This window comes from Lipotes vexillifer, unplaced genomic scaffold, assembly GCF_000442215.2.
Source record: "Lipotes vexillifer unplaced genomic scaffold, Lipotes_vexillifer_v1.1 scaffold116, whole genome shotgun sequence".
Lineage (NCBI taxonomy): Eukaryota > Metazoa > Chordata > Mammalia > Artiodactyla > Lipotidae > Lipotes > Lipotes vexillifer.
Genome location: NW_006786698.1, coordinates 693,504 through 708,428, shown reverse-complemented (window position 1 = coordinate 708,428; position 14,925 = coordinate 693,504). Strand labels below are relative to the sequence as shown.

Sequence of the window (14,925 nt, the reverse complement as noted above, 5' to 3'; positions counted from 1 at the left end):
TGGCCTGATTGGATAAAAAGAACTCAGCTGCAGCTGGAGAAAAGAGGGAACCGGAGACATGGGTTGTAGTCCCACTTCTGGCATGTAACAAAATCAGAATCTTGAGCCCTTCACTTTACTTCTTTTCAATTTCTCCATTTGTAAAATAGAGCCTTGGGTCTCTAAATACCACTTCCGCTCTAAGCTTTGATCAATTCAATAATTCAGTCATAAGCTGTAGTTTTTAAAAAAGGATTCATTTAAAGTGCTTTGAAACAGTTCATCGTTTAAAAGTTCTCTAACCCTTGCAATCTTGTTAACTCTACCGTTTATTCAGCAAACTGTAAACTTCAGCCCAGGTCATGCATAAATAAAGCCCGGCCTTCAGCAGAATCCGCTCTTGTGAATATGAGAATTGAGAAAAGTGTATAGTACACTTTAGATTTTAGGGATGTCTACATTTCTCAAATTCAAAAGTGATCAGTTTTAGAGTCTAAATGTAGGAAAAGAAGAAGGGCTTTCATAAAGTCCTGAAGTTTTCAGTTCAGCCTATGAAAATCTGGAGGGAGGGACAGAGCATGATTGCAAAGGTCTGGGGAACCCATCCTAGAGGCTTGGGGCTTTTGCTGTTATTGTTAACACACAAAGAACCTTTCTAAATTAGATTGTGAAAAGGTTTAAAAGTCAATAAACTTGAACCATTTTCCTCCACTTAAGAAAAAAAAATCACTCAGTTGCTATTGACTAAATAGAATCTTTAACGGATAGAAGGGCCAAGAAAAAGAAACAGCATTAGGTAAGTAGTAGTGAAGGCTGTGTATGGACACAGGTCCTATTGAAAACCCTCTCCCACTTCTTGAAGGGCTCAGAGTAAACATGCCGGCCTTGCAGACATTTAGAGCATCCCTGGTATGCCATCCTGACCTCTACAAACTGAAAGGACTAGCGGAGCCCTGGTTAAATGGATAACAGTAACTGAACTAACGGGCCAGAAGAATGTGTGTAAATGCTGCAAAGACAGAGTACAGCTTGCACAGATTTCAGATACAAGGGTAGTTGTTGTGTCATATCAGAGAGATGACTTTTCACATGAGACCTTGGGTCACAACGATGAACTGACTCAGGGTCAACAAAGCATTTGCTTCAAAAAACCAGAGCCAAGCGGAAGGAAGCAGCTGCTCTCACTTTCCCATCCCCTACCCAGTAACTTCTTCCACTGCTCTTTCCTCCAAAGCACATCATTGGAATTCAGAGTAGAAGAAGATGACATGACCATGGTGACACGTGACACTAGAAATATCGTCTCTGTTCTACTCTGGAACTGAGCACCAAGCTAAGCAGTTAAACTAAACAACTTGGCACAAAAAAATAAACACATACAAGGCTGTGGGTCCTACAGGCTGTGCTAAATCAACTTTATTACACGTATTAACTTTCTTAATTAACTTTTTAATTGTTAAACCTAATAATGTTCTTCAATATCCTAGTGCTTTTTATTATTTTTATGTATATCATAAAATATATAAGATTTGCATCATTATCAAGTGGAACATAAAGAAGTTTTCACTGGGATTAGCTGACTTCTATACGATGAGCTTCTCCAGCTTAATACTGCAATAATTATTTTTAATAGAATTTAAGTTCACAGCAAAATTGAACAGAAGGTACAGAGATTTCCCATATACCCACTCCCCCCCGACCCACACACAGCCTCCCCCATTATCAACATCTCCCCCAGAGTGGTACATCTGTTACAACTGATGAAGCTACACTGACACATCATTACCACCCCAACAGTCATTTTTAATATATACCGATTTTGTACTGGGTTTGAATGCTTTATGTGTGTGTGTTTGTGTGTGTGTGTGTGTGTGTGTGTGTGCAAGTGTGCACGTGTATATTTTATATAGACATCTGTTTTTCTTGGCACAGAAGTTTCTGTATCTTTGAAAGGATTAGAATGCATATAAAAAAATAATAATGACATTTGGGCCCTAGAATATTTCTGAGATCAAACTGGGAGAAAGGAAATGTGCATTTAAAAATATTTCCTACTCTGTGGTAATCTAAATTGTTTTCATTACATACCGTCAGAAGCAAAAGGGAAAAAAAAAATCATTCTTATTGTGAGACATATTTCATTAATAAGAGCAACAGTATGATGTTAATTATAAACATTCAGAAAGTGTTTATAACTCAAAAAAACTAAAACTACAGTAATACCATTAACTCATTAAGGAAAGTAGACATTTGAGATGAGCTATTTATATAAAGTGTAAGAAAGCACCCAGGGAAAAAAATTTTTTTGGTCACTCATGAACATTGAGAGTGACACACATGTCACATTGTATCTTAGGGAACTGTCCTTTTTCTTCATTAGATCTGTACAGATGTTCACATCTTTTATCAGACCTTCTCTGAAATCTGTTCCGTATCATCCATAATGAAGAGAATTAATGGCAAGAAGGGAACCAGCTAATCAAAGAAAAAAGAAAATCAAAGAAAAAAGTCTTATTAACATCCATGTCTCTCCCAGGTAATTATCACTCCATCACGGTCACCTGAAAATGTCCTAGCACGCTGTAAAATAAGAGCCATTTCAGTAGTTCTCAGTGCTCCAAGTACTAAAAACAGCATCCCAGATTCAGGGACTGCTAATCCTACAAACATTCAGAACTAGAAACGAATTTCTCTGCTCTTGAAATACCAGGATCTGTTAGAGGTGAGATAGAGCCCCACTTACTAAACTTAGTGTCACCCCAAATAGTGGACCTTGCTTCACTTTCAGCATCACACAGACCAATACAGTTTTAAATTCCTTGTTACTTTCCTCCTGGCTAGAGAGACTCCTGGTCATTCATCATCTATAACAGACCTTAAGATCATTTTCATTAAGCACTTAAATTCCAAAGCTCTGAAGAGGTGAGTAATCCTCATCCAAGCAGGTGCCCTTTCTTTGTTCATTCTAAGGTCATTAACAATCCTAACACATACCCAACAGATCTGAAGCAACTTCTGTTTTGAATATTTATGTTTACATAAATAAGTCATGGTTCACAAAACTTCAAATTATTCATGCTCCAAAGTGACAGTTATCTAAATGTATCATTTAGAATTTGCGTATTCTTTAAGAATATTCATTAGAATAGGTTTTAAGTGCAGCAGCTAAATATTTATTTAGAAAGGCTCTATAGTGATATGGTTAAGAACACAGAATTTAAAGTCAGACTTGCAGAGTTTGAATCCTAGATGCTTCATTTATTAGCTAGGAGGACTTAAGTAATTTTCTTAATGTCTCTGTGCTTCAGTCTCTTCATATGTAAAGAATGTATATAAACAAATATGTAAGCACTTAGAATTGTTCTCAGGAGGAGGCCTTGGCAAGAGATTGGAAGGTGGGACTAGAGAGAGGCTGAATACTTATCTTCCTGGCTTCCTCTCTGCAGGGCTATGATTTGGCAATGGCTACATTCCCCTATGTTTATAGCTCCTTTCCACGGATCCCTCTTTCTTGGCTCCGGCTCTTATTTGGTTTTGCTATACAATTCCTTCTATTGTACACACCCTTCTTCAGACCAAGGGTGGTAAAACCTTATGATGTTGCTGGTCCCTGGGTGCCTCTAATCTTTTTTGTTTCTCTTATCCTGCCAAAAGCTCTGTAAATAGCTCTTTCATTAGTTTCTCTTCAGTTAAATCGTTTGGTGTATGGCATTTGTTTCCTGCTGGGAGGTTGACTGATACACACAGCAAATATTGTCGACTTTATCCTGTAGCTGATGGGAAGCCATGCAAGATTTTAAGCACAGGAGTAACCAGGTTAATTCAGCATTTTACATTTTTCACTCTGATAACTGAGAGCCCAATGGATTTCAGGGGCAAAACACTTGCTTCAGAAAAATCATTGAGGAGGATTCAGCAATTGTCCTGGTTATACATGGTGACTGTCTGATCAGAATAAAGGCAGTAAGTATGGAGAGTAGGTAAGATATTTGAGAACTATTTAGAAGTTACATTCCTTAGTATTCATGATTGACAGAATGCAGATGACAAGAGAGAGGAAGGGCTCAAAGGTGAAGGTCAGATTTCTATCTTAGGAAGTGACAGAGTGGTTAATCACGCTCATGACCAGCAGAGCAATTCTGCAGAGCTTCTAAATGCAAGCACAGAAGTGAGTTTACCAGGGAAAATAACGAATTCATTTTCTCTACGTTGAGTCTGAGGTCCTATGTGACATCTAAGTGGAAATGCTCAGTGGGTAGTTACACACGCAAGCCTGAAGCATGGGAAACTGCTTTGAACTTTAGATGTAGATTTGGGAGTCATCAACTACAAATGGTAGGTGAAACGTTAGGGGTGGTGCTGGGGAACAGAGGCATTTAAAGAACGGACAGAGAAAAGGTGGCTCTGAAGGACACAGAAAGGATGGCCAAAGATGTACAAGAAGAAGCGAAAGAATGTGCTCAGTCTAAAGGTCAAGGAAGGAAAGAGTTAGAAGGAAGGAGTGATCACAACTGTCAATTGCAGAAATATCAAATGATCACGGTAGCTACTATAGTACTCTTTTACTACTGAAAAATAGCTATTGGCTTTGACACTTTTCTCACAGATTTGTTAAAGTTACCAAAAATAGAGCATATACAAATTTTCCAGCACAGTGACTAGCACATTGTAGGCATCTGATAATTTTTAGTTAATTTTTCTAGAAGCATTTATAAAAGTTTACACACGATAGTAGATATAGGATGTCAATTTTAAAAGTTAATAAAAACTATATAGGTTTGTTATAATTCAGGATATCAATTTAAGTTTGAAAAGTCAAAATAGGGATCTAGTAAATAAAATTTTTACTACTTTGGATGAACAGGTGGCCAGGGTAAGCAACACTCCATGGGCTATGTATTTCAATGTCAAGTTTTGGGTCCCACTAGCTAAAACTGGATCCTTATTGGTAGCAGCTGAAGTTGAAGGGGATCTTATCAAACCCAAATGGTGAAAATTTATGGTAAAGTGTATAAGGCATGGCCATTGAAATTTTCTCCAAAGATTCAACGGTTCCAGTTTTTCAGTATTCTTTTTTTCATTATGGACCAGGAAGTACTGGTTCATAGATCTGATAAAATCTGTGCACATTTTGCAAAAGAATGTTTACCTTTTGATGTAAACCTAACTGGCACATGTCTTCCTTGGATATGCAAGGTTTTCCATCAGCTTTCCCAGAAGACAGGCAAACGAGCAGATCCCAAGAGCCCAAATCACCTAACAGCAAAAGAGTATGGAAAAACAAACAATTTCTTATCAGATTTTTAAAGGCACCATTTACTTCTTCAGATTAAAGAATGTAATTATTTAAATCCTAAAACACAAGTAACAGTGATTCTGAATATACTTAAAAGTATATATTCAAAGTAACTAAAATTCACCTTTTCTAATTAAGCAGAAATAACACTTTAATATTGTATCCTAGGGAAAATCCAATTATCTTAAGTTATATCATAAAATTCCTTTAAAAGACTAAAATTAGAATGTTTCAAATCACTAATTTTATAAATTTATAAAATCTTAATTGGAGATTGGGAGGAAAGAAAATTATAAAGTCTTTTAAGAGATGCTAGAGTTATAACGATATGAAGTCAAAACATCGAACATTTTGTTCTGGGCCTCCATATTACCATTACTTTTCATAGATCTTGAAAATCAAAAAATGCTCTTAAGGGGCTTCCCTGGTGGTGCAGTGGTTAAGAATCCGCCTGCCAATGCAGGGTACACGGGTTCGAGCCCTGGTCTGGGAAGATCCCACATGCCGTGGAGCAACTAAGCCCGTGTGCCACGACTACTGAGCCTGCACTCTAGAGCCCATGCTCCGCAACAAGAGAAGCCACTGCAATGAGAAGCCCGCACACCACAAAGAAGAGTAGCCCCTGCTCGCCGCAACTAGAGAAAAGCCTGCACGCAGCAACGAAGACCCAACACAGCCAAAAATAAATAAATTAAATAAATTAATTTAAAAAAATGCTCTTATAGGTTTTCTTACAAAGAAAAAGTTATGTTAGGTAGAAAATAAAATTTAATGAAAAATTTAAGATAGGTTTAGTCTAAAAGGAATTTGTGTTCTAGTTATAGACAGAGTTGACTCTAAAATACAGAGTATAACACAGACTAAAGAGATATTTCATCTATTTCACCAAGAACAAAGTTCTTTGCCAATAAAGCATAGTTACTTGCCAAAATAATCTCAGCAGAGTACATTCTCGCATAAGTAATTGAATACTTAAAAATTAACATTTATGTGGCTATATATGGGTTTATTTTCCCTTATTCTTTTTGATCTATTTACATAAATTTGTATCAGCTTACCTTGCATATAATTGATGCTTTAGAAATATTTGTTAAATGCATGAATGAATAACTAGCTAATGATAGGGTAGTAAACACATTACTTCAGAAACAATATAGAAATATCTATCTCAAGAAAAAAAAAAAAAACAGAAAAAGAACACTAAGTAATATATAAAAGAATTGGTACTACCTGGGAAATGTTCTCCAGTTTGGATGGAAATCCGGTTTAGAAAATGAAGCAATTGCTGTACACATGGCATCTTTTGTTGATCAATACTAAGATAAATGTTCCTTCAAGTAACTATTTATGCCAGACCTCACAAGTCAGTTCCTGCATTATTAGTGGCTTCAAAAAGCTAGAAAATATCCAATGCCTCCAAATTCTATCTTTTAAAAATTTCCTAGAATTTCTCACTTGAGACCATAATGCTTTCAAAGAAGAATTATACAGGAAAAAAAAAAGTTGATGAGGAAGAATATCTATGACAATTAAGAATGAAATTTCACTCTGCACTAATCAAGTCCTTTTCCATTTGACAAGTCCTGTGCTGTCTGAGCTATTGGTCCCTCTATAGTTGTCCTGTTGCTGGAAGGGAAACCTCTCTGCCAAACAAAAGGATCCAGACAACTGAACTCAAGTTAACTGAGCTCCTGTCCTAGAGCTTCTCTGTTTGCTTGATGTATCTCAAGATGCTGGAAGATAGCACAACAGTTCAAAAGAACATGGAGAAATGATGTTGGTGATTGGGGATTGGGAGAGATCTCATCCAGGTAATAGCCATCAGGCCTTAGGTGTCAAGGGTCTACCCTGTCCCATGCACTCTCACTTTGAAGGAAACTACAAGCAGATTCCAATGGCCAAAACCTAATACTCTATGATGATTCCAATACTTTATGTTAAATGTGCACCTGGCATTTTCAGCCAAAACCTTAGATATGGATTCAAAAGGGAAAACACAGAGACTATTTTCATTCGATATTACTTCTAGCCCAGGAAACACTAAAGCCCTAGAGGAAACTTCCTGTTATAATATACACAACTAAATATTTTAAGAAGATAAGAATATGCAGAGAAAGAGGAATTTCATATTATGGACTGCATTGTTTGGGAGTTAAAAAACAGTATGTTTTATATTCCTCTAAGTCTGAAGCATGCCCCCCTTCACTACCCAAGGCATACACACAATTTCTAGAATTGATAGAAAGAAATACATATTTAAGCCATAAATGTTTGAAACTGGAGACACATTTAAATAATTCAAAGTATTCAGTTTATTAAGAACTTCCTCTGAGCCGAACACTGTACTAGAAATATGAAAGTAAATAGCAAAACAAAAGGGCAGACAGTCACTGCTCTTAGCAGCTATAAGGAATCTAAACATCAAAAAGAATTTAGGCTAACTTATAAAGCATCACACAATTTCTTGATATTTCTCATCTCTCAAAAATATTTAATTAAAATTTTAAGTGAAAAGTTAATATTTCAAAAATACTGTATAGCACATCAATTTCCTCTTAAAATGAAGTAAAGTATAACCAAAAATTTTCAGCGATCTCTTCATATCCTTCTTGCCTAATTCTTGCTACCACGGTCTGAAAACAATGCTGATTGTTTCCACTCAAAATTCCTATTGTTACCCTTGCTGAATTCTACATCAAACTTCCAAATCTCTATTTCCTAGTTAAATTTTCTAGTTAAAGTAGACCTTTTCAACTTCTCTTCATTTCTATCTAGAAATCTGCTCCCTTGCCTGATTCCCACAGCCCTTTTTTAAAGAAAAAAGCTTTATTTGTTTTATGAGTGGTGCTATGAATTCAAGCTTGGTTTAAAAAACTCCCAAAACCATACTGAAATCTAGAAACTGGGCAGAGAGCAAAGCATACTCACTAGTGAAGTAAATAACATTCAGAAGTCAACCTTGGAGCATGTGGGATACAAATTTGTTCCTCAACAAGATTACAAATTACTATATACTGTGAAGCTTTGGGGCCACGCTCAACAACCTAAAAGCATGAGTGTTTAGTGGACAATGCGTACAGCAGAGACTGCAGACTGCGGGCACACAGTGGGTGTAATGCCCGCATATAGGGTGCATTTGGTCTGCACAGGGTTTGTTTTGTTTTTGTTTTTAATTTTAAGCGTTTGTCAAAATGCAAATGTTAGCACAATTCACATAAAAATCCAGCTTTCATTTGAAAACTTAGAAGTTTTGGGTTCATATCCTACAAGGCAGCCACTGACATCTGAGGCCAGCTCCCACATTTTCTGTAGTTTACCTTAGTGGCCCGACCTGGCCCAAACTCTGCCTGGGCTCTGCCTTTAGTAGCAGCAAACAGTCCTTACAACTGGTATAAAACACTGGTTTGTCAGTTTTCCATGAATTGTTCATTCAGCAAGTTGATGTTCCATGCTTTAGCTCTCAATGAATTAGGCTTGTTCATTAGGTAAATTGGTTCTGTTGAGATGACTATAGGCAGTTGATATTTGCTCAGTTGGTCTTTAAAGGATGTCTGAACATACCCTTTGATTTCCATCCTTGGCCGTGCTCTTTCGCACGGTTGAATAAGGTCACTTCAACTCCAAAGACATTTGGTTGGCCATGTTAAAGTTGGCAAGGACTGAAGTGTGGCCTCTTCAAGTCGTTCTTTCTCTAACAAGCCTGGAAAAACACCGATTGGCCAGTAGCCATCTTTTTCCCTTATGTCTTTTTGGTTGGATTGCTAAAGTGGACCAGGACCCACTCCTAGGTGGACCTGCCTTCATTTCTTTCTTGTTCACACTCTCTCTTTGGACTCTTTCCACATTCAGTCTGTCTCAGGGCTGTTGCCACAGTTATATGTGGCCCAGGACAGGCTCTTTCTAGGCACTGAGGCAAACATTTTTGGTGTTGGTCTTACTTGATGTATTTCTTTTGTCCCCTGAAGGTCGACATTAGTGTAAGAGCTGAGAAGTCAGATTTGGATTGAAACTAACACAACATTGTAAAGCAACTCTACTCCAATAAAAAGTAACTTAAATATATATATATATTTAGATTCAGGAAAAAACAGGCAAAGCAGATCCTGGCCAATTTGGATGATGGCTTCTTAGGTTTTCCTGGCACAGGGAAAGGAGACCTTTATGTGACTCAGCCTAATTCTTTAGAATACTGCATTAGGATTTGGGCGCCAAGGCCACACTAATAAATAAGGAATAGTAGCAGTAGTAGTGGTAATGAATCAACAGCAATTAGTTATTGAGTACTTAGAGTATGCCAGGTACTGTTCCGAGTATTTGCATTAATTAATTTATTTTATACAATACCCTGCTAGATATACTTTTTCTTTCTTTTTTTTTTTTTTAGTGCAGAAAGGTTAAATGACTTGCCCAAGGTCAGCCATCTAGTTCGTGATGGGAAGAGAATTTGAATACAGGAAGTCTAGCTCCAGAAGCCATGTTTGTGATCATTACATCATTATTGCTTCAAAAAACAGGGAGGCAACAGAGACACTTAGCTTTTGATGCCTTATATGTATTAACTTATGCAGAACTTCCAACAACACTATGGAGTAGAAACTATTATTACACATACTTTACAGAAGAAGAAACTGAGACAAAGAGGAACTATCTAGCTTTGGTATTTTCTCAACTACTGTCCAGTGTCTGTTTTCCTTTGGGACCTTGGAGGAAAAAGACTATAACAGGTATAACTCAGGTATTCCTAGACCCTCACCCAGCAATAGCATCCTAAAACATTATTAGTGGTACCACTGGTAATTGAAGTAAGAGAAATATTCATGTGTAAAAGGAGATAGCTCTCAACTGCACATGTACTCAGGAACTGTAAATATTAACTGGGTTTCTACCTACTTTTGAAAAGAAACCTCTAAAAGTTTCTCAGATTTTTTTTGATGGTTAAAATGATTTCTTTCCCTGTCACAAAGAAACCAGAGCAGGACAAGCTCCCAGATCAGGCTAGCCAAGCCCTTAAATAGAGAGGTCATAGGACATAGTTCTTAGAAAACAGGATGTGGATGTTCCATTCTCCATCTCAACATGAAAAATCTATAGGATCCTCCCCATAAACTGTAGAACATTATTGCTCATTATCATGCCTCCATAGGGTTGGGTCTGGAAGCAATGAAAACTCTACAGACAATTTTAGAAGGAGATGTCAGGGTCCAGCTTTATTCATTCAGACATAATATGGCACTGACTATAGCTTTTATCCTTCTCTAAGCATTCTCAGGAACCACCTAACATCTCAGTGTTAAAAGTAAGAGCTATTTTTAAAGGTTTTTGTTCTTGTTTTTGTTTTAATCAAGCATCTGCCCTAAGGAGTGAGGCTGCCTTTAGAATACTTCCAGTCTCTCATAGTCAGGCTGCCATGTAAAGCAAACAATCGTTCCTGGCTCTCAAATGACCTCCTCATTGATAAAGTCTACTGGATCAGTAATTCAACCCAGAGAACAACGGAGAGCTCTGAGATAGCATCATTCTTATAAATGCTGTTTATTCTCAAGGAATGACAAGTCTATTCCTGCTTTACTTTTCTCCATAGCATCTATCATCATCTGACACATTATGTATTTCTAATCTATTTGTTTATTGTCTGTCTATCCCCATTTGAATGTGAGCTTCACGAGAGCAGAACAGGGCCTATTTTAATCACTGCTGTATTCTCAGTATCTACAACAGTGGCTGGAATTTAACAAGTATTTGCTACCTATTTGCTAAATGCATAGATGAATGAATAACTGAATGTGAGCAGTCTTTTATTGAGACTAAGACTCAATAAAATGCTAGGATATTGAAATATTTTTGTAAAAATTAAAAATGGATGAATAATAAGAAAAAATATTAGAGTAGTTTTTTTAAAAAGGACATAAAGATACATTTTGGTTCTTTGTAAGAATGAAGGAGAGAAGTACATAAGAAAAACAAAGGTAACCAGTCACTGCATTTAAAGAATTGTAATATTAATTATGAAAACTAATAGCAGATTCCAAGTGCTTTACTTATTAGAAACTTTTCTGTGAACACATACATTTGATTGAAGCAGAAAAGATTTATAAAGTATGACTTGGAAAAGAAACTTGTCCAGGAACTTTTAAGATACATAGCTACTAAAGCCAAGTCTCATTTACTTATTCATAGTATTATACTATTATATTCCTTAAGGATACAGTAGTGTGATTTCCTAAAATTTGTTTTATTTCAGTGTGAAATACTGAAAATGTTTAATTTTTAAATAATACATAATATTCCTTTATAATATAACAATTATTAAATAATACATAATATTCCTTTATAACATGAGGATATTTCACATGTTCACTGTTCCCTTTGTACAACCTTTCCTTCACAACTATAAGACTCTTATCACATACAAAGTCTTCCTTTCTCTGTATCCTTCTTTTACCAGACTTAGTAGATAGTTTACATTATTGAATACATTATTAACTTATTAATAATAAATTGGGTTCTATGCTTGATTCTACCACAAGATTGTCTGAATATAAATTAGCCATTCCTGAACCAAGCTGCATTAACCTGTTCCCTTAACTGTATTCTTAATACGATGGATCTACCCATACTTAATTAATTTTATTCATGGCTTTTCTTTAAGAACAACAAACGTTCAAGTTCTTGTATATAACACTGATTATAGTAGACACTTAGTAGATGTTTACTGGATTATATATTTCAATTTTCAGAATTCATTTTGAAAGAAATCATATATATTGAAACTTGACATTTTCAATGCATTATATAACATGGTCACAAAATCTAATTAAATCTGGTTTCTTGCTCCAAGACTCTGGTCATGGATTTTTGCTTGTTATGCCTCTGGCTCCTTAACCTCTAAGAGCTGATGATGAAAACTTTGTGTTTCACCACAGAAATTCTAAACCATTCTCTCCCTTGATGTTTTAAATCTACACTAGGGATAACGTTTTTCCTGCCCTAATGTCTACCAGCTTTCTGCCCTAAGAGAGGTTTGGAGACTGTTTCTGTGAAGAGTTTTGAACTCCTGAAATTTTTCTAACCTACTCACAAGCTCAAGAAAGCAACATTATGCTTAAACTCTTGCAAAAGTTAAAAGACTCCTGTTCTAAAGGAACTTTCCATTAAGAAGAGCATGAAAAGAAATAGATAAGTTTATTTCTATGAAATAAACTCAAGAAATGTTTACTTTAGAAGGCTTGCTAAAGTTTCCTTCCATAGGTTTTTTTTTTTTAATATTTATTTATTTATTTGGCTGTACCCGGTCTTAGTTGCAGCATGCGTGCTCTTAGTTGCGGCATGCAGGATCTTTAGTTGTAGCACGCGGGATCTAGTTCCCTGACCAAGGATCAAACCCAGGCCCCCTGCATTGGGAGCTCAGAGTCTTAACCACTGGACCATCAGGGAAGTCCCATAGGCTTTTTTTATTTTTTTAATAATTTTTATTGGAGCATAGTTGCTTTACAATATTGTGTTTGTTTCTACTGTATGGCAAAATGAATCGGAGATATATATATCCCCTCTTTTTTGGATTTCCTTCTCATTTCGGTCCCCACAGTGAATTAAGTAGAGTTCCCTGTGCTATACAGTATGTTCTCATTAGTTGCCTATTTTATACATAGTATCAGTAGTGTATATGTATCAATCCCAATCTCCCAATTCCTCCCACCCCACCCCTTTCCCCCCTTGGTATCCATACATTTGTTCTCTTTTTTTTTTTTAATAATAATATTCTTTTCTCTTTAAACCCCATATTTGTTTATTTATTTATTTTTGGCTGTGTTGGGTCTTCGTTTCTGTGCGAGGGCTTTCTCTAGTTGTGGCAAGCGGGGGCCACTCTTCATCGCGGTGCACGGGCCTCTCACTATCGTGGCCTCCCTTGTTGCGGAGCGCCGGCTCCAGACGCGCAGGCTCAGTAGTTGTGGCTCATGGGCCTAGTTGCCCCGCAGCATGTGGGATCTTCCCAGACCAGGGCTCGAACCCGTGTCCCCTGCATTAGCAGGCAGATTCTCAACCACTGCGCCACCAGGGAAGCCCTGTTCTCTTTTTTTAAAGTGACTTTTTTAAAAAAAGATTTTCATGCCACTTATATAGTCTTCTATTGAAGTATAACTGATTAGATGTGTGTGCATGTGTGTTTGAACTTTTACTGCTTCAAGACTACTGTTTATCTGGGAGAAAACTCTCATTATTGCATTTTACCAAATTTCTACAAGTCTGGAATTCTCACCAGCTTAGGAGACCTTGAAAGAAATGAACTCTGCAGCAATTTAAAACTCAGACTGCACCTAACACTCAGATATTGGTTTCTAATTCCATTCTCCAATAAGAGGAACCAGGGGTCCTTGGAGATATGGCTGATTCAAGGGCTGGAAAAGTAAGTGTACAAGATGAGCCTAGAGCATCACAGTGCCAGAAAATGAGGAAGAGCTCAAAACCAAACAAGCAAACAAACAAATGAACAAAAGCAGTGATGGAGGTATGTTAAAGGGGCATGGGAGCCAATGGTCAAAACTGGAACAATTTGAGCAAAAAATAAGTAAAGTAATATTGGTATAAAATAAATATCCACTAGTCCATACTGATATAAACAAATTATTGAATAAAAAAATAAATGGGGAGGAAGAGACAAATCTCTGGTGTGGAAAAATATCAAATAATTTTCATAGCTACTACAGACTCAAGGAGGTAGATCACAACTTCCTAGCCCTTTGGCATGAGTTGCTTACAGTGACACCCTTCCAAAGAGTCCAGTATGGAAAGGGGAAATAAAAGTATAATTTGCAGTGGAAAAACCTGACAAACACTACCTGTCAGGTGATTAAGGTTAATATCAACAGTGATAAGTCATGTGGATAGTCTATACCCTTGATATGATATGATGAGAATTTTACCCCCGTGGTCTTACTCCCACAAACCATAACCCTATACTAATCGGAAAATACCAGGCATGACCCAATTGAGGCACATCAAAACACCTGACCAGTTCTTCTCAAAACTGCCAAGGTCATCAAAAACAAATAACGTCTGAGAAAAGGTCACAGCCAAGAGAAGCCTAAGGAAACACGACAACTAAATGTAATGTATCCTGGATGGGATCTTGGAACAGAAAAAGGACATTAGGTAAAAAGTTTAAAAATCTGAATGAAGTATGGACTTTAGTTTTTTTTTAAAAAAATCAGAATAAACATATTCTCCAGAAAAAAAAAGATGATGACTGTTAAGTATATGGCTGTAACTAGACACATATTAATTACGTATCTCACCAAGTATTTTATACTAAGAATGTTGTATTACAAAACCAATCTACACTACAATGCAGAAAGTGAAAAATAATTATTTTCTATACAAGATGGATTCTCTGATAAAGACAATTCCGATGGTATTTAAAATACAGAAGACTGAAAAATAGGTCAAGTTCAGGGTTTGAGACCCTCCTCAATACATGCAGCTCCCCAAATTTCTAGCCTTTCATTTCACTTGTTACCATTTCTCTCTAAATTCAACTCCTTTGATGATTTTATTTACATTCATTGCTTTAGCTATTGCTTCCCTGCCACTGACTCTCAAATTTACATTTCTTAACCTTTCTTATGTTTCAGATCTCCAGTTACATCCTAAGA

The 14,925-nt window shown here is 36.6% G+C and overlaps 1 protein-coding gene across 1 annotated transcript in view; it reads right to left on the bottom strand.

Moving 5' to 3' along the window:
• The window catches only part of CPED1 (cadherin like and PC-esterase domain containing 1), a 300,745-nt gene that overhangs the window by 225,215 nt on the left and 60,605 nt on the right, over nt 1-14,925 (bottom strand). The window contains exon 4 of the mRNA XM_007459334.1: nt 5,129-5,235. Coding sequence (XP_007459396.1) covers nt 5,129-5,235 — 107 coding nt within the window. The remainder of the gene's footprint in view (nt 1-5,128; nt 5,236-14,925) is intronic.